At 51.6% G+C, this 20,991-nt stretch overlaps 2 protein-coding genes across 2 annotated transcripts; both read left to right on the top strand.

Annotated features, from left to right (window-relative positions):
* The first annotated feature begins 2,374 nt into the window (after positions 1 to 2,374).
* KRT36 (keratin 36) lies at positions 2,375 to 5,891 on the top strand. The gene is made up of 7 exons (XM_041725985.1): positions 2,375 to 2,833; positions 3,509 to 3,591; positions 3,840 to 3,996; positions 4,526 to 4,687; positions 4,786 to 4,911; positions 5,095 to 5,315; positions 5,696 to 5,891. Exons 1-7 carry the CDS (start codon positions 2,375 to 2,377, stop codon positions 5,889 to 5,891), a joined length of 1,404 nt encoding a protein of 467 aa, XP_041581919.1.
* A 5,335-nt stretch (positions 5,892 to 11,226) lies between these two features.
* On the top strand, positions 11,227 to 16,055 carry KRT35 (keratin 35). The gene is made up of 7 exons (XM_041725927.1): positions 11,227 to 11,734; positions 12,588 to 12,670; positions 12,866 to 13,022; positions 13,145 to 13,306; positions 13,595 to 13,720; positions 15,051 to 15,271; positions 15,564 to 16,055. Exons 1-7 carry the CDS (start codon positions 11,264 to 11,266, stop codon positions 15,709 to 15,711), a joined length of 1,368 nt encoding a protein of 455 aa, XP_041581861.1. The 5' UTR covers positions 11,227 to 11,263; the 3' UTR covers positions 15,712 to 16,055.
* Positions 16,056 to 20,991: the final 4,936 nt, after the last annotated feature.

The following is a 20,991-nucleotide window of genomic DNA, read 5'->3' as shown; positions in this document are numbered from 1 at the left end:
CCTCACTTCATCGTGTTATGGTCCAGGCTTCCAGGTGGAAGAAAGCAGAGGAATTCCTCCATAAGGCTCTCTCCATACTTCCTTGTGTCTACAGTCCACAACATGGAGAAAAAGCAGGGGACCAAGAGTGACCAAGGGCCCTTCTCTGGCCCTCTTGTCACTTGCTCCAGGGAAGGTATGCACCTCACCTCATAGCCTGGAAGACACCTGCCTGGACACTGGCCCATGTTGGGCCTCCCAATCCATAGGCTGAGAGTGATGGAACAGCCAGAGAAGCAGATACCTGCCTCCTTACTTGCCCTGAAAGAAACCCAGAATCATCTTTAGATAAGGGATTACACAGCGGAGGGGTTTAAAGACCTCAGAGAACGAGAACTTTAACTTGAGATGCCTGGCAGTCAGAGGCCCCAGAGAAGAGCTGTGCTGGGGCCCAGTAAGGGCTGCCCTGAGGATGAGCACGTTGTGTCACAAATGAGGTAAATTGAAGCATGGGTGCCTTAAGGACTTGCCTGAGTGGGCCTCACGGTGACAGCCAGATTCTGTTACTAGTTTTCCTAGAAAAGAAAGGGAGATGTTTATAGGAGTCTGGTCAGAGGCCCCATCCCTGTCCTGATGGTCCAGTGGTTCTCAAAACCGGGCTGGTTTTGCTTCCCAGGGGACATTTGGTACTGTCTGGAGACATTTTTGGTTGTCACCGCTGGGGGAAGGAGGTTGCTACTGGCATCTGGTGATGGAATCCAGGGATGCCGCCAACATGTTACAAGGCAAAGAAAGCCCCCACCACAAAGAATTATGTAGTCTATGATGTCAACAGTGCTGAGGTTGAGAAACTCTGGCACAGCCCCATCTTCCAGGAGAGCAGGGAAGATGCAGCTGCTGTAAGGAACTGGCCCCATGGCAGCCAGCACTCTGGAGGCCTGATGTCCTTACTCTCACCTGCAGGACCAGTTGCTCTTAGGCATCCTGTCGAAGTGGCCACTGTACTGGGTGAGGTGTGTGCACCACAGCCAGTCCTCCTGAGTAATGCCAGAGAGAAGCTAATAAAGCATTTTAAGAGGTTGCTAAATTGCACCTTCAGAAGCACATGAATGCTTCCATAAACGCCAGTCTTGCAAACCAAGTCTGTGTGGGAGAAGAGTGAGCAGGTTGCCTGAGCCTTGGGAAATACCACTTTGGGAGGCGGAAGAAGGAATTTACCAGTGGTGGTTAATTCTCAGGTGCTCCTCCCAGCTTGCTAACTACCTGGCAGTGCTTCTTCGTTTGTTCTTACTCCTTCCCTGTCCAAAGAGTCTGCATTGACACTTTCTGGTCACCTGCATTGATGTATCTCTCAGGGGATCCATGTAGGCTGCCCCAGGATCCCAACTCCACTCTCCTAGGTTCAGAGACCTGCAGGTCTCAAAGGAAACTGCCCCCCCCCCCCCAGAGCAGCCCCTTTGAGGGCTCACACTCATGATCCTCTGCTGTCCACAGCCATAAACCAGCATCAAAGACCATCCTGTGTAAGCAATATACCTATGGTGCCCAATGGCTTTCAAAACACTTTTACTTCTGTTCTGTTTGACTCTCCTCATATCTGCGTGAGGCAGGCAGCAGGGTGATGCCCTCCTCTGTCCTAGGTCTCCGGTCCCTAAATTCTGGGTGCCTGCATTTGCCCTTGGTTATATGAGGGAAGCAGTGGGACAAGAGTATAGGATTTGGGGTCTGAGAGCCCTGTTCTCAGTTCCGGGCTCTGTCATTCACTGCTCACCTTGGAGCAAGCTTATTTTGAGCTGTGTTGGATGGCATGTCTGCTTCCATGTTGGTGAAATGGAGATAGATTGGCCACCTCCCAGGACTGTCATGAGATGTAAAGAAAGTAACCAGGAATCTGGCCAGAGTAACTCCATGAATCGTAGTTCCTTTGCTCCCTTTTCACCATCCCAGGGGCCCAGGCATCTGTGAGCACCTGTGAGCACCGAGAAGTGGATGGGGGTGACAAGTGAGCAGACCAGGATGCTCAGGGGCGGGCACCTGGAGAGAGCAGGAAACAAATGTCATTTGTGAGGCCACTCCCGGTTTATGGGATCTGGTGCAAAGACTTTGAAGAGGCAATAAAATTCATATTCTGCTAGGAAATGACAACAGAGAAGAGTCCTGACTTAGCAAACAAAATTCGAAAAAAAATTTTTTTTTTTTTTTTTACAAGGTAAGAAATTCTGGGTGAGTAGCAAAAATCACATTCTAATGAGATTAGCTTTCTGCAAGAGGAATAGGCTTTCCCAAGAGTAACATGCCAACACCCCATGGAGAGTGTATATAAACACTCCAGAGAGGCCTTGAGAGTCTAGAACTTGCGCTCCTTGCTGAACTGCGACCTGCTTCTGCTAGGATCATGGCCACCCAGGGCTGCTCCCCGGTCTTCTCCTCTGGGTCTGTCAAGGGCCTGTGTGGCACAGCAGGTGGCCTCTCTCGGGTGTCCTCTGTCCGTTCTGTGGGCTCCTGCAGGGTCCCCAGTCTTGCTGGTGCTGTGGGGTCTGTCTCCTCTGTCAGGCTGGGCCTGTCCAGCCTCGGGAGCTGCTTGCCAGGCTCCTACCTGTCTGCTGGGTGCTACCCCTCTGGCTTTGTTGGGAGTGGGGGCTGGTTCTGCGAGGGCTCCTTCAATGGCAGCGAGAAGGAGACCATGCAGTTCCTGAACGACCGCCTGGCCAACTACCTGGAGAAGGTGCGCCAGCTGGAGCAGGAGAATGCGGAGCTGGAGAGACGTATCCGGGAGTGGTATGAGTCTCAGATCCCATACATCTGCCCAGACTACCAGTCCTATTTCAAGACCATTGAGGAGCTCCAGCAGAAGGTAATGGGGACCTGGCCCCTCTCCAGCATCCCTAGCCCTGGTGGGGTGGGTGGTTTGTCGCATCACAAGGGACTACCCACTGATGTAGCTCTCAGGGAATTCTCTGTCCAGGGCAAGCTTTTCTGTCTGGGGTCTTGGTTTCCTGGGGAACCCAGACCTCTCTCTATGAGTCTTTTGCTTGCTTATAACTATGCCAGTCATCCCTCTCCTCCCCTCACTGTCTCAGCTCTAGGAAGGGCAATAACATATACCCAGGCCATACTGGATGCAGGCACTGTGCCTGACATTTCTTATCCATTGGATTATTTATGCCTCATCTTGGAGAGATGGGTATTACTGGACCCATTTTATCAGATGCTGATAGTTAAATATCAGGGAGGTTCAGCAACTTGCTCAAGATTGCAGAGCCTCTGAATGTTAGATGCAGAACCTGAATCCAGGTTGGCCTGGTTCTTTCCATCTCTCACCCTGAGGCATCCCACTGTGCCAGTCTGGGGCCTACTCCTAGTGATGCCCCTCCTGGACTGATGCTTCTTCCATACCTGGGCTCAGGGCTCAGGGCTAGAGGTGCTAAAGGTACTGGTGCTGAAGGCCTCTGTGAGCTGGGCGATCCCTGCCCCCCCATCCCCCACTGCTGGGCTTTTTCTAGCTCACAGGATGCCCCTTGTTCCTCAGATCCTGCTGACCAAGGCTGAGAACGCCAGGCTAGTCCTGCAGATTGACAACGCCAAGCTGGCTGCTGACGACTTTCGGACCAAGTGAGTGGGCTTCATGGGAAAGGTCTGTTGGGCTTTCCCTCATCTCTGTCCCCAGCCTTGGATGCTAGGGAGGCAGGAGTAAGGCCAGGTGGAACCATATGTGGGAATACAGCATAGGCCCTGGATCCCTTCTGGGTCCAAGGAAAGGCTCACCATGCTGTTGACCCCAGATCAGCCCCTGCAGCTGATGGAGGGCAACCCGTGCCCGGGTCCTTCCCAACAGACTCAGCAGAGCTCTGTGTGCACAGGTACGAGACGGAGCTGTCCATGCGGCAGCTGGTGGAGGCTGACACCAACGGCCTGCGCAGGATCCTGGATGAGCTGACCCTGTGCAAGGCGGACCTGGAGTCCCAGGTGGAGTCTCTGAAGGAGGAGCTGCTCTGCCTCAAGAAAAACCATGAGGAGGTGAGGTGGTGCCGTGCGATCTTCCAGTGTTCCCTATCTAGCAGGGAACCCCCCCCCCCCGGTGACCCTTGGGCATAACGGTGACCCCTGCTCCCACAGAAACTCCAGCTGACATTTGTATGCCGGGAACTATCTGAAATGCTTTGCATTTTGCTCTCACTTCATTTCATCCTCATAATAACCCCATTTTACAAATGAGAAAAATGAGGCACAGAGAAGTTAAGTCGCTAGCCTGTGGTCACACTGATCCCACTCTCCTGCCCATGACACAAAATCTCCCTCTGGATGCTAGTGCCTGATAACTAGATGTATTCTATTTGCCTGATGTTCGCATCATCTCAATTTACTCTCCTGATTCCCCAGAAGAGGGAAGTAAATGTCCAGGAGGGGACTGAGGCCCAGAGAAGTTAAGAGTCAGTCTGAGGTTACACAGCCGGCACCTGAGGGAGGAGGATTTGAACCCAGCTACTTGAATCCTCCATCTGGCATCCTTTCTGCAACCTCATGGCTCTGTGCCTCCTCTCCGCAGGAAGTCAACACCCTCCGTTGCCAGCTCGGGGACCGACTGAATGTGGAGGTGGATGCTGCCCCCCCAGTGGATCTCAACAAGATCCTGGATGATATGAGATGCCAGTATGAGGCCCTGGTGGAGAATAACCGTAGAGACGTGGAGACCTGGTTCAACACTCAGGTGGGGCTGGGGCAGCCCGGGACCACAGGCTCCTAGGGCAGGGCTTCTCCTTGCAAGTAGCTTCCCTGGGTCTGACCATGGGCTCTCTTGCTTTTCAGACCGAGGAGCTGAACCAGCAGGTGGTGTCCAGCTCAGAGCAGCTACAGTGCTGCCAGACAGAGATCATCGAGCTGAGACGCAACGTCAACGCCCTGGAGATCGAGCTGCAGGCCCAGCATAGCATGGTGAGTGGCCCCTGCCTGAGTGACCGGCCGCGGCTCCTGGCAAGCCCTGACTCCCCGGCCTCAGCATGGGGCTTCTCGCGGGGCATGATCACACAGGATATGCAGATACTCAGGGCTATGGGATGGGGGCTCTAGGTAGGGGGGTCTCCTTCCATGAGCAGCTCTTCCTCTTTCCCCTTGCAGAGGAATTCCCTGGAATCTACCCTGGCGGAGACCGAGGCCCGCTACGGCTCCCAGCTGGCCCAGATGCAGTGCCTGATTGGCAACGTGGAGGCCCAGTTGGCCGAGATCAGGTGTGATCTGGAGCGGCAGAACCAGGAGTACCAGGTGCTGCTGGACGTCAAGGCCCGGCTGGAGTCAGAGATCGCCACCTACCGCCGCCTGCTGGAGGGCGAGGACTGCAAGTGAGTGGCTGTGGGCCCCGGAGAGCCAGGTGTGGGGACAGGGCTCCCTGGACCAGCTGTTGTCGGTGCCTCGGAGAGGGTGTCAGTCCCTGCAGAGGTCATTACACAAATGATAGGGATCGACCTGAAGCCTGTCTCTTGAGATTCCTTCTGGTCCCAGCTTGGTCATCCCCGGGGGATAAGCTGACCCCTCTCCCAGTGCTTTCCTAATCATCATGCTTGGCTGGGAGTTCCTGGTCTCCCTCCATGCAGCCCTTTCAGGTCAGAGCACTGAAGCGATTACCCCCCTATAATCGCTCTATCCCCTAAATCCTTTGAACAGGAATCTCAGTCCCATGCCCCGATGCCAAATGCACTCTGATATGATTTCATGTCCTCAGGCTGCCGGCTCACCCTTGTGCCACGGAAGGCAAGCCTTCGATTAGGGTGCCTTATGTCTCCACCGTGCCCTGTGCTCCGGCTGTGCCCTGTGGCCAAGCTCCCCAGGTCAGCACCCAGATCCGCACCATCACAGAGGAGATCAGAGATGGGAAAGTCGTCTCCTCCAGGGAACACCTGCAGCCCTGCTCACTGTAGCCAGCCCCTAGAAGGACACTCCTGTCACCCCCGACTCTACATGACCCCCTATTCCCTAGAGGGGCTCCCCGCTCAGCAGATTTTTTTCTACCAAAATACTTCTTAGATTGTGTTTCTGGACTTAATTGCTTTTGTGCTATGCAAACCTAGGTTCCCCTGGAAATATACCCAATAAAGTGTATTCTCTTGGCATTGCAAACTTGACTCTGTCTATTCTCATGAGGTTAGTTAGTGGGGATGTTTGATCAAGGGTCACAGTAAAGTTGTGGGTTTTGGTTTCAGGTCTGTCTTCTTTGGGTCTAAGCAGTGGGAAGTGACAGGGTGATGAAAAACATTTAAAAATGGTGATACCTCCGGCCCTGGCCCACAAGAACAGATGGGTATAGCCATCACCTATAGGCTTGGCCCTGCCCATGGGTACCCACCTGGGGTGGCCCCACAAGGGGCAAAGACTCCCAAGCCAGCCTTCCTCGGTTGCCCTGCCTGGATCTGGTGGTTACCTGTCCTTCCCTTCAAGCTTCTCCTCCTTTGTCTAGCTTTTATCACCCTGCTGGCTCACCCCCTGGCCTGACACTGGTGGTGGTTTAGGGGACAGGTTTCCAGGATCAGCCAGGGAGCAGCAAACATCGGGCAGCCAGCTTGAGGAGACCACCCCAGGTTGGGGAGCTGGGAGATGAAGGCAGGAGGGCCAAGTGACTCCCTGTCCCTAGTGCTGGATACAGGGATGAAGTGAGAGGCAGTGACAATGAAGTGTGGGGGATCAGACATGGAGCGGGACGGGGGGGGGGGTGGTAAGGAACTTCACTGTGGGGCAGAGGTCAGAGTGCCCCAGATCCTACTGGCTGGGCTGTGTGCTTCTGGGCATCCAGCCTAACTGTGCTGGGCTCCGGACACCCCTCTGATTGGAGAAGCATGGCCTATGAGGACTCTGAGGGCCCCATGCCTTCTTTGTCCCTCTGATTTATTCTTTAGTTGAGAACACAGGCCCAGAGAGGACAGCAACTTGCCCCAGGCCACACAGCAGTGAGTGGCAGAGAAGAGGCCTTTGTCCTACTATTCAGAATCTGACTCTGGTGCTCTTCCCAGTGTACAGTGTCTCTCTTTCCCCCTCCACAACCTGAATCATTACTACCTGCTGGACAAAGCCAGAGGTGTAGCCCTGGTCTGCCCTGCTTCTCTCTGTGCTCCACACTGCTCTGGGGCCTGAGGTCTGTCTCTTCCCACTCTGGCCTGAGGCTGCAGAGAGGCGAGGTGGGCCGCCAGGGGTGCACAGAGCGCATCCCACCCGTTTGCTGGTGCTTGGATACAGCCAGGAATCAGGCAGGGGACTGAGCCTTCTATTCGAGCTGCCCTGCTACGCAGGCAGACAGACCACACAGGGTTGTGTCCCGACAAATAATCACACTGTCAACTTCTCACACTGCACAGTGTGTTCCCTTTCTTGGTGCACTCTACAGTTTATGACGTGCCTCATCTTGGGGTCTCAGACTGCCCTGTGTGATTGTAGGTGCTTTCTTCATGTAGCTTTGCCTAGTTTTTAATGAAATTTTCAGGGCATCTGCACCGGTTAAGGAAGCCTTCCTATTCTCAACCTCACACACCTTGTTAGCTGAGTTCCAGTTTAAATCACTCACTGTGGTGTTGGCCAGAACTTAACCCTGCTGGGGATCCACCCTGGTATAGCCAGTGGCAGACTTAGGAAATGCCCTCTGAAATTTTTTGATGCCTGTGTCTTGCTCTTTTCTTGACATCAAGAAAGACATGATATAAAACATTACATTTTTATAAAATTTCCCTAGAGTGAACATAACACTTTATTTCAAGGTGGTTCTGATCTTGTTTATACTTTCCTGAGAGGCTATCTGGCTATCTTTCTCATTCACACACACTCAAATCAATTAGTCAGTCAACAGATGTGTACCGAAACAGAGGTACCCCATGCATGAAAAGCCCAGTGCTAATGCAGAGGTGCGTCTAGGGAGAAGTGGGGGCACCAGGGAAGCAACTGGACCCAGTGTGGGATCACAGGCTCAGTCCTCAAGAAGCTAATAACCCAGCTGGGGAGACAACCGCCCCCGCTGCTACGCAGCACTAGGGATGGCAAGTGTGGGTGTGGGGCAGGCTGTCAGGTTCTCAGGGTGGGGATAGACCATTGAGAGCTGGGGATTTAGGGAAGATTTGGAATTACTGGGGTCCTTGAAGGATGGGCAGAGCAGGAAGGAGGAGGATGAAGGGTATTTTAGAGTATGGCCGGGAGTACTCATGGCATGTTCTGGGGATGAAGCAGACCCCATCTCAGCAGAGTCCACAGGTCCTGGGGGGAAATAATTAGCATACTTACTACACAAGATCAGTTCTTGTTGATAAGGGGTTCCAGGTAATTATTTGGCTAATAAAAAGAGGGCTAAGAAGAATGGAAATAGACCAGAATGACTTAGAGGCTACTTCAGAGCTTAAAAATATTACTTATAGGTTTGTTTCTAAAGATTTATTTGAGAGAGAGAGAGAGAGAGTACGAAAGCACAAGCAGGGGGAGGAGCAGAGGGAAAAGGAGGATCTCAAACAGACACTCCGCAGACACCCTAGATCCCGATACGGGGTTTGATCTCATGACCCTGATATTACGACCTGAGCTGAAATCAAGAATTGGACTCTCAACTGACTGAGCCACCGGGTGCCCCTAAAAATATCATTTATATGTCTTATAACATTACCTAAAAAAACTTATCAAGAATTTTTAGCTATGCCTTGAGCACAGAATTGGCTTGTGGGCTTGGCTCCCTCTGGCAGAATGGCTTTTGGCCCAGAGAACACTTTCTTAGGGGTAGTGTGGGCGGGCGCTGCTCCCCTACACAGAGCAGCTTGATTTCTTTAGTTTGCCATCCATAGCAGTAGGGATAGTAAGACTGATTTTGGAAATGTCTTTCCCTCCCAGCTCCCTACCCACTTTTTTTCTCCTTCCTTCCTTATTCCTTTTTTTTTTTTTTTTTTACATTCTCCTTCTCTCAAAATTTCTTATTTAGCACAATTCACTCCGGGCAAAGCATTCATTCATTTACCCTTTCCTTCTGAGACATCTGGAAGCCAGCACTGTGCTTGCACAATAGAGATTTCAAGAGGAGTAGGAGGTCTGTCCTTGCCTCCAAGAACTTATAGTCTCCCTGGAAAGACTGGGCTCAAACAGCATATAATCTGAGGACATCAGTGAAGGGAGGGAACAGATCAGCCATCGGTCACTGCCACGGGCATTCAGAGCTGGGAGGGCAAAGCAGGGCTGGAGCAGGGGTAGGTTTCTGAAGCATTCCAAGCCTCAGTTTACTCATCTACTAAATGATGATGCCAATCTCATGAGATTGTTCTGAGCAGTGAATGAGAGAATGCCTGCAGAGAGCTCAGCATGGGGCCTGGCAGTCCTAAGTGCTTAGTGGCTGGTGGCTGGTACCATTAGCCTTGCCATTAATTGGGCAGTATGGAGGAAGACAAACCCATTCCGGGCAGCACAGGCGTGGAGCCCTGCCTAGGAACCCATGTGACCCCCACGGCTGTATAAACAGCATGGGGCTTCCTGGGCTTTGGCTGCTGTTGGGTTCTCCAGATCCTGTGGATCCAGATGGCCCTCATCGAGCCCATACCATGGGAAGCTATAGCTTAGCAGGGCTTTGGTGGAGCCCTGTACTCACATGGATAGAAAACACGAACACCAAAGGAGGCTCCTCCAGGCTCTCAGCTGAGCTGTGTCCTTTGCACTGGGACACAGTAGATTTCTAGGGAGGAGAAGGTGAGGCAGCCAGTGGGCCTGGGGTTACTGCTGGGCAGGTGCTGGTCACAACAGGCTCTTAGGTGTGGGAGGGTATGATGACTCATGAGAGTTCTATATCTGAGGGTCCCCAAACACATGCACCTGGCCTGTGGGATGATGGCCTAGGGGCTCAGCGCCCATCTCCACTCCCTAGTGACAGCTGCTTAGCACTCTCAGTTTAAGTACAGCAAGACTCCACCCATGTGGGGACCGGTAATCACAGTGGTTGCCATTCCCCAGCACTCACCAGGAGCAGGCACTGTTCTAGATGTTTCCTTATCTCAGAGGTGGGGGTAACAAGCCTAGGCTCAAAGGGCAGCATGAGGGTGAAGTGAGACCATGCACGGGACAGCAGTGAGCGTTGCATCAGGAAAGCTGCTGGCACTCAGCTCATGGCCATTCTCCTGACAGGAAGGTAAAACCTGTCCCTAGAAGAGTAAGCGGGACCCCAAACCACAGGGCAGACTGGAAGGCGAGTTGCGTGGGGCTCCACACAATGAGGTCCCTCTATAGCTTCACCTGCTCTCTGGCTCAGCTCTCAGCCCCTCGTCCAGGCCTCTCTCACTTGGCATTGGGTTTTCTGGAAAAATCGCTCACCCTTGTCAAACTTTTGGACATCAGCCCAGATGACTCCCATAGCAGAGATAAAACTCTGGAGTTCAGACTGTGTCTTCTGAGGAGGTCTGTGATCACGCCCCCACACTCCACCTCAGCCCTGAAAGCGGCCAGCAGGAAAGGATTCTCTGCTTTTCAGCCAGGGCCTGGGAAGACATACCTTTCTGTACATGGTAAGTGTCACCATGGGCAGGTGCTCAGTTAGCTGACCTCTAGTTGTTTTGGCTGATGTGGGGGCTATACAACCAGCCGGATTTCCTGGTTGAGGGAGGGAGGGAGTGGGGGGTTTGTCCACCGAGGCTCTGCTCTGCCTGGGGCAACCAATTTTCCCATTTTGCATGGGACTGAGGGGTTCCCAGGGCTATGCGGGTATTGACACTAAAACCAGAACTGTCCTGCAGAAACTGGGATAGTTGGTCACTATAGCCATATTGCCAGGACCATTCTGGAACCTTCTGTGTCTCCTTGGGCATGAGGTTTCTGCTTCCTGCAACAACCAGGCTTGCTCTTCCATTGCCCAGGGGCCAAACTAGAGGCCTCCTCTACTTCCTTGGGCCCATAAAAGGAGATAATGCTGAAGAAAGCCGAGACCGTGGCTGTGGATTCCCACACCTCCTAATGCAGAGGCTGAGGTCTGGGCTTGGATGACAGGCCTCTTTGAAGAACTGATGGATACTTGGTCTTCTGTGCAACAGGGGGCGGAGGAGACGTCTCGACATAGCCATCAGTTCAACGGGCTCCCGTTTTACGAGGCCAGGAAATGTTCACGGGAAGATAAATAACAGGGTAATGAGGGGTTCTTATAGAAAGTGGTATTAACTTTAATGAGGAGAAAACCCTTTGTAAAGGCCAACGCCCACTGGAGCGGAGATATAAACCCGGGGTGAGGAGCTGCTTCTCCGCATCGGGGGGCACCGGGGCTCGAAGACCTATCACTTGCGTCCGGGCTGCTGAGGCCATGGCTTCTAAGTGCCTCAAGGCCAGCTTCTCTTCGGGGTCTCTCAAGGGTCTGGGAGGGGCCAGCGGGGGCTCTGCTCGAGTGTCGGCGATGTACTCCAGCAGCTCTTGCAAGCTCCCGAGCCTCTCCCGAGGGGCCCGGAGTTTCTCCGCGTGCTCGGTCGGGCCTACCAGGATCAGCTGCAGGCCTGCCAGCTGCCTCCCTGCTCTCTGCCTCCCACCCGGAGGCTTTGCCACCAGCTACAGCCTGGGCGGGGGCTGGTTTGGGGAGAGTGTCCTCACTGGCAGCGAGAAGGAGACCATGCAGTCCCTGAACGACCGCCTGGCCAGCTACCTGGAGAAGGTGCGCCAGCTGGAGCAGGAGAATGCCAGCCTGGAGAGCCGCATCCGGGAGTGGTGTGAGCAGCAGGTGCCCTACCTGTGCCCCGACTACCAGTCTTACTTCCGGACCATCGAGGAGCTCCAGAAGAAGGTAAGAGGTTTAGGGTGAGGGTGGCTCTGGCTGCCCAGGAGTCTGATGTCATGAGCACTGGACTGGAAGCCAGATTACTTGTGGTAGTAGCTCTGCTCCCGTGGGACACTCCAGAGGGCACAGAGAGTGTTCATATTTGCGGCTTCATTTGCTCCTCCCAGTCATCTGGTGAGGGAGCTATCATCAGCTCAATTTACAGATGAGAACATCAAAGCTCAGGCTGGTTAAGTGATTTATTCCAGGTGGTCCAGCTGGCAGGTGGGGGAGCCAGAGCTTGAACACAGGCTCTATGAACTAACTGGCTGCATAACCTTTGCTAGCATGGTCTACCTCTATTAGTTTTAATTTCTTCCTTTTTTTTTCTTTTTTTAAGATGAGGAGACTGGACTTGATTTTTTGGTGCATATCATGTTTTCTATAAAGAACTCAGAGAAGGAAAAGCCCATCAGAAATTTCCTTCTTGCCCAGGCCACATCCTCTGAGGGTCCCTGCTGGCTCCTGGGAGAGAACAGCTCTGACCAAGGAATCACAGAGTATGCTGTGATTGAGTGCCCAGTGGCCTGGGAGATAGGAAGATAAGAGGCAACCACCATGCCAGTCTTTGCTGCAGGATTTCCACATCTCCCCCTCTACGCCAGGTTACAGGACCCAGAGGCACTGCCCTGGGAGGAGCTGCAGAAGCTTCCTTGTCCGATCCCTACTGCATGCCTGTAAGCCTTCATTGGAGCCTCAGATGCTGGAAATCCAGGGATGGTTGACTCCCTCCCTCTGGAGGTGGCCCTTGCCAGTTTTGAGGAGCTCTAGCCAGCAGATTGTCCTTCCTTTCACTGATGCCACTCCTTTATTTCCCCAGACCCTGTGCACCAAAGCAGAGAATGCCAGGTTGGTGGTGCAGATCGACAATGCCAAGTTGGCTGCAGACGACTTCAGAACTAAGTGAGTGTCCTGCTTGCTCCTTGGTTGGGGGCCGGAGGAATTGGACATTGGTGGTGCTGGGATGCAGGGTTTTGGCTGCACTAAGTCACTGAGGCATTAAGGCAGGACACACAGAACCAGGACAACCTGGGATGGGATCTGACTTGGACACAAAAAGGAAATGTACCTTCAGGCATCCTGTTATGTACTTGCCAGGTATGAGACGGAGGTATCCATGCGGCAGCTGGTGGAGTCAGACATGAATGGTCTGCGCAGGATCCTGGATGATCTGACCCTGTGCAAATCTGACCTGGAGGCCCAGGTGGAGTCCCTGAAGGAGGAGCTGCTGTGCCTCAAGAAGAACCATGAGGAGGTGAGCACAGGGGAGGAGGTGAGCAAGTAAGCACAGGGAGGAGGTGAATGGGGGAACAGGAGAGGAGGGTGGGTGAGGCAGTCAGCTGGGAAAGTTCGTGCTGACCCTGATCTGTGCCATAGGAAGTAAACTCGCTGCGCTGCCAGCTTGGTGACCGGCTCAATGTTGAGGTGGACGCTGCCCCGCCAGTTGACCTGAACCGTGTCCTGGATGAGATGAGGTGTCAGTATGAGACCCTGGTGGAGAATAACCGCCGGGATGCTGAAGAATGGTTCAACACTCAGGTAGGTACCTGCAAACAGTACACCAGAGACACAAGGTGGGTCAAACAGAATTGAACTTGGGGCTCCGAGTCAAGAAACTGAGCTTGAGCCTTGGCTCTGTTTCAATGTTGTGCTGTGCGCCTTGGGCAGGTTGCTGTCCTCTAAGCAGAATGTCCTCAGGGATGAAATGAATGGGTTGGACTGGGTGTTCTGGAAGATCCTTCTTGGCTCATGATTCTATGTGGCCTCTGGAGACCTCTGAAGCTGAGTCCTGAGGTTCCTGACCAGTCCTGTGTGTGTATGTTTCAGACCGAGGAGCTGAACCAGCAGGTGGTGTCCAGCTCAGAGCAGCTGCAGTCCTGCCAGGCGGAGATCATTGAGCTGAGGCGCACGGTCAACGCCCTGGAGATCGAGATGCAGGCCCAGCAGAGCATGGTGAGCCCGAGGCTTGAGGAGGGCTGCTGGGTGACCAGACTCAGCAGCACATGAGCCCCTGCGCCTCCAGGCTCTGACCACCGAGGCAGGCTCCAGGGGTTCAAGTTCTTGAGCATCAGGGATTTTCTGAGTAGAGTGAATGAGGTCCCAGCCTCCATTCACAAATGTCCCAGTGGTAAAACACGGGAGACCTATAGCAACTGACATGTCCTGACAGCAGCTCTTATGCTTGTGTAAGTAGATTCATCTGAATAATTATCACTTCCTTAGAGATATTATTAACCAGGAGACAACTCTCTAGATCAAGGAGGCTACAGGGGCTAATCTGCCATCTCAAATGAGATGTCCGATTGTGGTGTATCCTGCTTCAAAGTGATTCCTGGACCTTCTGTTCTTGGATTCTGAGGATTCGCTGAGATCCACATGGATTAAGTGCATCTCTCTGACCTCTCACTTTCATCTTTTTTTTAATAAATTAATTTTTTATTGGTGTTCAATTTACCAACATACAGAATAACACCCAGTGCTCATCCTGTCAAGTGCCCCCCTCAGTGCCCGCCACCCAGTCACCGCCCCCCGCCCTCCTCCCCTCCCACCACCCCTAGTTCGTTTCCCCGAGTTAGGAGTCTTTATGTTCTGTCTCCCTTTCTGATATTTCCCACACATTTCTTCTCCCTTCCCTTATATTCCCTTTCACTATTATTTATATTCCCCAAATGAATGAGAACATATAATGTTTGTCTTTCTCCAATTGACTTACTTCACTCAGCATAATACCCTCCAGTTCCATCTACGTTGAAGCAAATGGTGGGTATTTGTCGTTTCTAATGGCTGAGTAATATTCCATTGTATACATAGACCACATCTTCTTTATCCATTCATCTTTCGATGGACACCGAGGCTCCTTCCACAGTTTGGCTATTGTGGACATTGCTGCTATAAACATCGGGTGCAGGTGTCCCGGCGTTTCATTGCATCTGAATCTTTGGGGTAAATCCCCAACAGTGCAATTGCTGGGTCGTAGGGCAGATCTATTTTTAACTCTTTGAGGAACCTCCACACAGTTTTCCAGAGTGGCTGCACCAGTTCACATTCCCACCAACAGTGTAAGAGTGTTCCCTTTTCTCCGCATCCTCTCCAACATTTGTGGTTTCCTGCCTTGTTAATTTTCCCCATTCTCACTGGTGTGAGGTGGGATCTCATTGTGGTTTTGATTTGTATTTCCCTGATGGCAAGTGATGCGGAGCATTTTCTCATGTGCATGTTGGCCATGTCTATGTCTTCCTCTGCTCTCACCTTCATCTTGCCTACCCAACCCTTACCCTCACAGCGAGATGCTTTGGAATCCACCCTGGCGGAGACAGAGGCGCGCTACAGCTCTCAGCTGGCCCAGATGCAGTGCCTGATTGGCAACGTGGAGGCGCAGCTGGCCGAGATCCGGGCTGACCTGGAGCGGCAGAACCAGGAGTACCAGGTGCTGCTGGACGTGCGGGCCCGGCTGGAGGGCGAGATCAACACGTACCGGGGCCTGCTGGAGAGCGAGGAGGGCAAGTGAGTGTCGCTGCATTCTCCCTCGTCTTCCCGATTGAGTCTACCAAGTTCTGGGGAGACTGCCTGGTGCCTGGCAAGAGCCCAGCATCTGCCTTCAGGAGCCCTGGGGTTTTCATTCCGGTCTTAGCACAAATGCATTGTGTGACCCTGGCAGTCCTTTTTCTCCCTGGGTGTCTATTTTCCCCCCATTGGTAAAACAAGGGGGCAGGACTAAGTGATTTTTAAGGTGCTCTGAGCTATTGAAAACAGCAATGGGAAAATCACCATAACCAGAACTTTCTCTTTCTCTTAGGCTGCCTGGTAACCCGTGTGCCCCTGACCACTCGCCAGCCAAGTCGTGCCTCCCCTGTCTTCCTGCAGTCTCCTGCGGTCCTGCTGCAGTCCGTACCACCTGCAGCCCCCGCCCCATTTGTGTGCCCTGCCCGGGGGGCCGGTTCTGAGAGTGACCTGCCCAGAAAGCCGAGGCCATTGTCTCCAGGGCCTGTACTTGGCCTTTTTTCAACCCTAACCCTAAAGCCCCATCCCCTCTCTCTGTGCAGAGCCCAGGGTGCTGGAGCCGGGCTCCGAGGGGGCTCACTGCAACTAACATCCCTCAGTCTCTCCAAGCCTGTCACTAAGGCTGGCCATCTCGGAAAGCCTCCTCATCATTTCAGTGGGGGTCAGCCATGCTCTCTGTTCTCAGGCTGCCTCCTGGGTCAGGTTTTCTTTCCGGGTGCTCTTTAGTGGGTTCTGGAATGCAACAGAGAGCTTTTGTGGGCAGAATAATAAAGTGTATTGGCTTTGGCTCTCGCCTAACTGGCACCGTGCCGGTATCCCTGTTTTGTGTCTCTGTGGGGTGAAGAGGGGTGACTCCTGGGCAGATGAACTGAGATGTTTGACCACATTTGACCCTGGGGATGACAGGATCCCTGTGGCCCTGTTTGGGGTGGCTAAGGGCCTCCAGTGGGGCTTTTTATTGAGCTGCTCAGCTTTCCTGATGAAGATGTTTCTCCAAGATTCCCCTGTGGTGAACTGTATTTTCAGACCTCTCCTATGTCCCTTCTTATTCTACATGGCCGCCCTGGCATCCCAGAGGAGGTGATAAAGCTGAGGCTAGTACAGCATTTCAGGCTGCTTTTCATTTTATGCCTGTGGTTCTCATATCCAGGTATTTTCATTTCACTCCTTCCACCGCAATACTTTCACAGAGCTCCCCAGCTCAGCAGATTGCCCCCAAACTCACACCCCTGCAGGTGGGAGACTGAGCCTGCCATTGTGAGCTCCACCCAAATTCAGAGATTCTTGTCCATAAGAGACTCATCATGTTCTCTGTGTCTTTGGCATCTGATGCCACACACGGTGCCTTTGGGTAGAGCATTTCCACATGGAGGTGAGAGCTCTTGGCATCTTGGCCCAAAGGCTCTCATTTATGTCCAGACTGTCCTCCCTTAACAGACCAGACAAATGTCAAGCTCCATGGATCCTGATGGGAAATGGAGATAAAGGTAAAACTTTCTCAGGTAGAAAGAGAGGTGGTTTTTCTCCAGATAGCCTTGTGCTCTTCATAAGATGCCAAGAGCACCACTATGGAATTTACTGATTTAAAAAAAAAAAGATTTTATTTATTCATTCCTGAGAGAGAGAGAGAGAGAGAGAGAGAGAGAGAGAGAGAGGCAGAGACACAGGCAGAGGGAGAAGCAGGCTCCACGCAGGGAACCCAACGTGAGACTCCATCCCGGGACTCCAGGATCACACCCTGGACCGAAGGCCGATGCCAAACTGCTGAGCCATCCAGAGGTCCCAGGAATTTTAGTGATGTTAAGAGAGTTGTGGGCTGCCTGGGTGGCTCAGTCAGTTAAGCATCTGACTATTGGTTTCAGCTCAGGTCATGATCTCAGGGTTATTAGATCGAGCCCTGTGTATGGTTCTGCACTCAGTGTGTGGAGTCTGCTTGGGATTCTTTCCCATGTCCTCTCCCTCCACCCACTCTCTCTCTCTTAAACATAACAGTGCACAACAGTGCACAAAATGTAACAGTGCACAAAATGGAGAACTGTTTGGGGAAATATGCTAACCAAGGTGGGCCTGAGACTCCCACCCCTTAAGGGGGCCTGGTATAACTCACCCTGATTCAACTTTAGAGTCATCCCCTTCCTAACTCCCCATTAAAGGAGGGCCTGGGTCTTTGGTTTCTCCTAGTCCCCTCGCTCCTGGCATCCCATACCACCTCAGCTTTGGTCTTCTTGCAACACTGTAGCTAGTTCTGTTGAGACTCAGATGCCTGAAGAGAATGATGGTCCCATGATCATTCAGTTCATTCAACAAACCATCACTAAGCACCTCCCTGGGCCAGGCAGTGTGTCAGGTGCCAGAAGCAGGACTGACCCTCATCAGAGGGAGGCCTTGGGGTGAGAAAGGAAGGTCACCCACTCCCTGCCTCAGTGATAGGAGGAGGCCTGCTGAAGGGGTCATGGCATTAGTGTCATGAAGACAGGCTCGAAATGTGGAGTCAGATTGAACCAGGTTCAAATCCTGACCCCACCACTTTCTGCTGGTGGGAGCGTTAAGCAGTGGGTAGTCCCTAGCTGAGTGTCAGTTTCCTCGTCAGTAAAACAGAGGCCATGATGCTAACCATACTATGCGGTCCATGCTGCTTGGCTGAGCATATGCTGGGCCTTTGAAAATGGCTCAGTGTAGTTGACTGTCTATCTTAGCTGGAGGCCTGGATTGCTCTGAGGCTGCCTTTTCCCTGCCCAGAGTTTCATTTCTGAGCTCTCCTTCCAGACAGAAATGCCTAGCAGCCAAAGTAGAGATGCAGTTCCATGGTTTACTGTCTTTTCTGACTTGGAGGAAAGCTAGGCATGGGCGAACCACAGTCAGCAAGCAGTGCAAGAGTGCTCTCTTGAGCACATGGCTCCGGTTGACTCCATTTCACATCAGCCACACTTCCTCTGTGTAACATCTTTGTGGTTCAAACCCCTTCCAAACCTATCTTACTTCCCTCCAAGATGCAGGGAACCAGATCCTGCATAGCCTCGCCACTTATTTACTTCATCTGTTTGTGCTCTTTGAGTATTATGCTCTTCCCATTGAGTCAGAGATTCTCAACCTTGGCCGCACATTGGAATGATCTGGAGAGCATATGGATGCCTAGTCTGACCCCCAGCATTCTTGATGTAGCTGGTCTGGGATATGGCCTGGTGTTGGGGTTTTAAAAAACTATCCAGTGTGCAGCCAGAGTTGGGGGCTCCTTCATTGGGGGAGGACCTTCTGGGATGGCAGCAGCATTGGGGGGCGGTGGAGGGTTCAGGGCCTCAGGCAGCTCTGGCATTGCTTAGTGCTAGCAGATCCCTGAACAGTGTTTTAGACTATTATCTCAGCTCTGGCTTTTTTCTCTCCTTTAATTTCAAACATCTGCACTGAACTTTAAATTTCAGTTATCATATTTTTAATTCCAAAGGGTTATTTTTTTGTTCCCTGTTCCTCTTTTATAACATCTAGCTCTTGTTTCATGACTGCCATTCTTATCTCTGAGGTTATTGAGAAACACACACCCATGTATATACATATTAATAGATTATCTTAGATTCTGCATTTTTCTGTTTCTCCCAATTCCCTGTTCACTGTTTTGTTTGTTTGCTTGTTTTGTTTCATCTCTATGATGTTGGAAGCTTCCCTCAAATGTCTGGAGAGCCTTCTACTTATGTTTGATGACACAACACTATGGGCAGGTTGGCAAACTGGCTTTTTGGATGATAGAACTACCTAAATTCAACTTTGATAAGTCTTTAATCTGGAGTCAATCTTGTTTTTCAAAGGATGGAGGGAAGGAGACAGTCTAGGGCCAGACCCCTGCGGGCATCCTACCCCGAGTCCCACATCGGGCTTCCCGTGGGGAGTCTGCTTCTCCCTCTGCCTTTGTCTCTGCCTCTCTCATTAATACATAAATAAAATCTTTAAAAAAATTTAAATTCAGTTTGCCTACATATAGTATAAAACCCAGTGCTCATCCCATCAAGTGCCCTCCTCAGTGCCCATCACTCAGCTACCCCATCCCCCCATCCACCTCCCCCTCTGCAACCCTTTATTTGTTTCCCGGAGTTAAGAGTCTCTCGTGGTTTGTCTCCATCTCTAATTTTTCCCACTCAGTTTCCCTCCTTTCCTTTATTATCCCTTTCAATATTTTTTATATTACATGTATGAGTGAAACCACATGTGATTGTCCTTCTCTGATTGACTTATTTCACTCAGCATAAAACCTCCAGTTCCATCCTTGTTGAAGAAAATGGAGGGTATTAGTCTTTTCTGATGGCTGAATAATATTTCATTGTATATATATACCATATCTTTATCCATTCATCTGTCAAAGGGCATCGTGGCTCCTTCCACAGCTTGACTATTGTGGACATTGCTGCTATGAACATTTGGGTGCAGGTATCCTGGCATTTCACTACATCAGTATCTTTGGGGTAAATACTATTGACTGTTTTTTAAAGAAAGATTTTATTTATTTGAGGGAGAGAAAGAGAGAGAGAACAAGCAAGGGGAACAACAGAGGGAGAGGGAGAAGCAGGCTCCCCGCTGAGCAGGGAGCCCGATGTGGGGCTCAATCCCAGAACCCTGGGATCATGACCTAAGCTGAAGGCACCTAACCAACTGAGCCACCCAGGTGCCTCCTACCTATCTTGTTTACATGGGCCCTCCACTCTGGACATCACTCCTGGCTCTCACTGGTGTTTTTCCATGTCTACTCCCATTTCCTTGCCGCTCTCTGAGTGACTTCCCTTCTCTCTCCTTTTTCAAATACACTACTTGGCCAGGAGTTGGCTTTGGTCTCAGAGGCATTGGGGTACAGTGGATAGGCTTTGGACTCAGACAGAGCTGGGTTTGAGACCCGGCTGTGTATCTTACCACCCTGGGGCCACCCACCCCCATCTGGTTGGGGCTTTGAATCCCGCTGTCCTCCTTTTCCATATGAGTGGAATGGAGTTTCCTTTTCCTCCTTGTCCTTCTACTCGGACATGAGATCCAGTCTTTCCTCTGTCATGTGAATTGGCGTTTGTGCCAAGCATTAGAGTTTAGTGGATTTTGCTGGAGGTCTCGCAGACACTGTGGAGTGGGACTGCATGCCACAGCACAGACCCTCATCTTCTTTCTGGTGTCTGTCTTCCTCACTCCTGCAATCTTCTCTCCTTCACCCTTTGCTTCCATGATTGTCCTGGGAACTTGGAGTTCCTCTCCCCTTTCTCCCGCTGGTGTCTTGCCAGCCAACAACTTCCAGACACTTGGGGTCCCATCTTCTACAACAAGAACTTAATGTATTTTTTTCAAGTAAAAACAGTTATCTTTGCAAGCGGAATTCTGGTGGCAAGATATAGATGTTCCTACACCTTAGAGGCTTTCAAACCCACCTAGAGACCTCGTTTAACACAGGTGGCTGGGCCCCATCCTCAGAATTTCTGATTCAGGTGGTCTGAGGTAGACCTGAGGAATTGCATCTCTAACATGTTCCTGAGTGTTACAGGAGGCCACACTTTGAGAACCTACTGCTATGCCTTATTACAATAACAATTATTTTATAATTTCTTGGGTAAGGATTAAGCGGACAAATTAATGCCAAGCACCCAGCACAGTGCCTAGTACTTGCAGAGATTCAATAAATGCTGGTTATGATTTTGAAGGCTGGTCTGGTGAGTCTCATTCCATGTAGTTGGTAATGCCATCATAACCTCCTTCCATCT

Source organism: Vulpes lagopus, chromosome 12 (genome assembly GCF_018345385.1).
Source record: "Vulpes lagopus strain Blue_001 chromosome 12, ASM1834538v1, whole genome shotgun sequence".
Lineage (NCBI taxonomy): Eukaryota > Metazoa > Chordata > Mammalia > Carnivora > Canidae > Vulpes > Vulpes lagopus.
The sequence above is the reverse complement of the archived record's forward strand: the minus strand, read 5'-3'. Positions and strand labels throughout refer to the sequence as shown.

Excerpts from the sequence above, each read along its gene's own strand:
- KRT35 (XM_041725927.1), top strand. The coding sequence starts at position 11,264 with ATGGCTTCTAAGTGCCTCAAGGCCAGCTTCTCTTCGGGGTCTCTCAAG. Across the intron at positions 13,023-13,144 it reads TCAAGAAGAACCATGAGGAG|GAAGTAAACTCGCTGCGCTG; the intron begins GTGAGCACAGGG and ends TCTGTGCCATAG. Across the intron at positions 15,272-15,563 it reads CTGGAGAGCGAGGAGGGCAA|GCTGCCTGGTAACCCGTGTG; the intron begins GTGAGTGTCGCT and ends TCTTTCTCTTAG.
- KRT36 (XM_041725985.1), top strand. The coding sequence starts at position 2,375 with ATGGCCACCCAGGGCTGCTCCCCGGTCTTCTCCTCTGGGTCTGTCAAG. Across the intron at positions 3,997-4,525 it reads TCAAGAAAAACCATGAGGAG|GAAGTCAACACCCTCCGTTG; the intron begins GTGAGGTGGTGC and ends TCCTCTCCGCAG. Across the intron at positions 5,316-5,695 it reads CTGGAGGGCGAGGACTGCAA|GCTGCCGGCTCACCCTTGTG; the intron begins GTGAGTGGCTGT and ends TCATGTCCTCAG.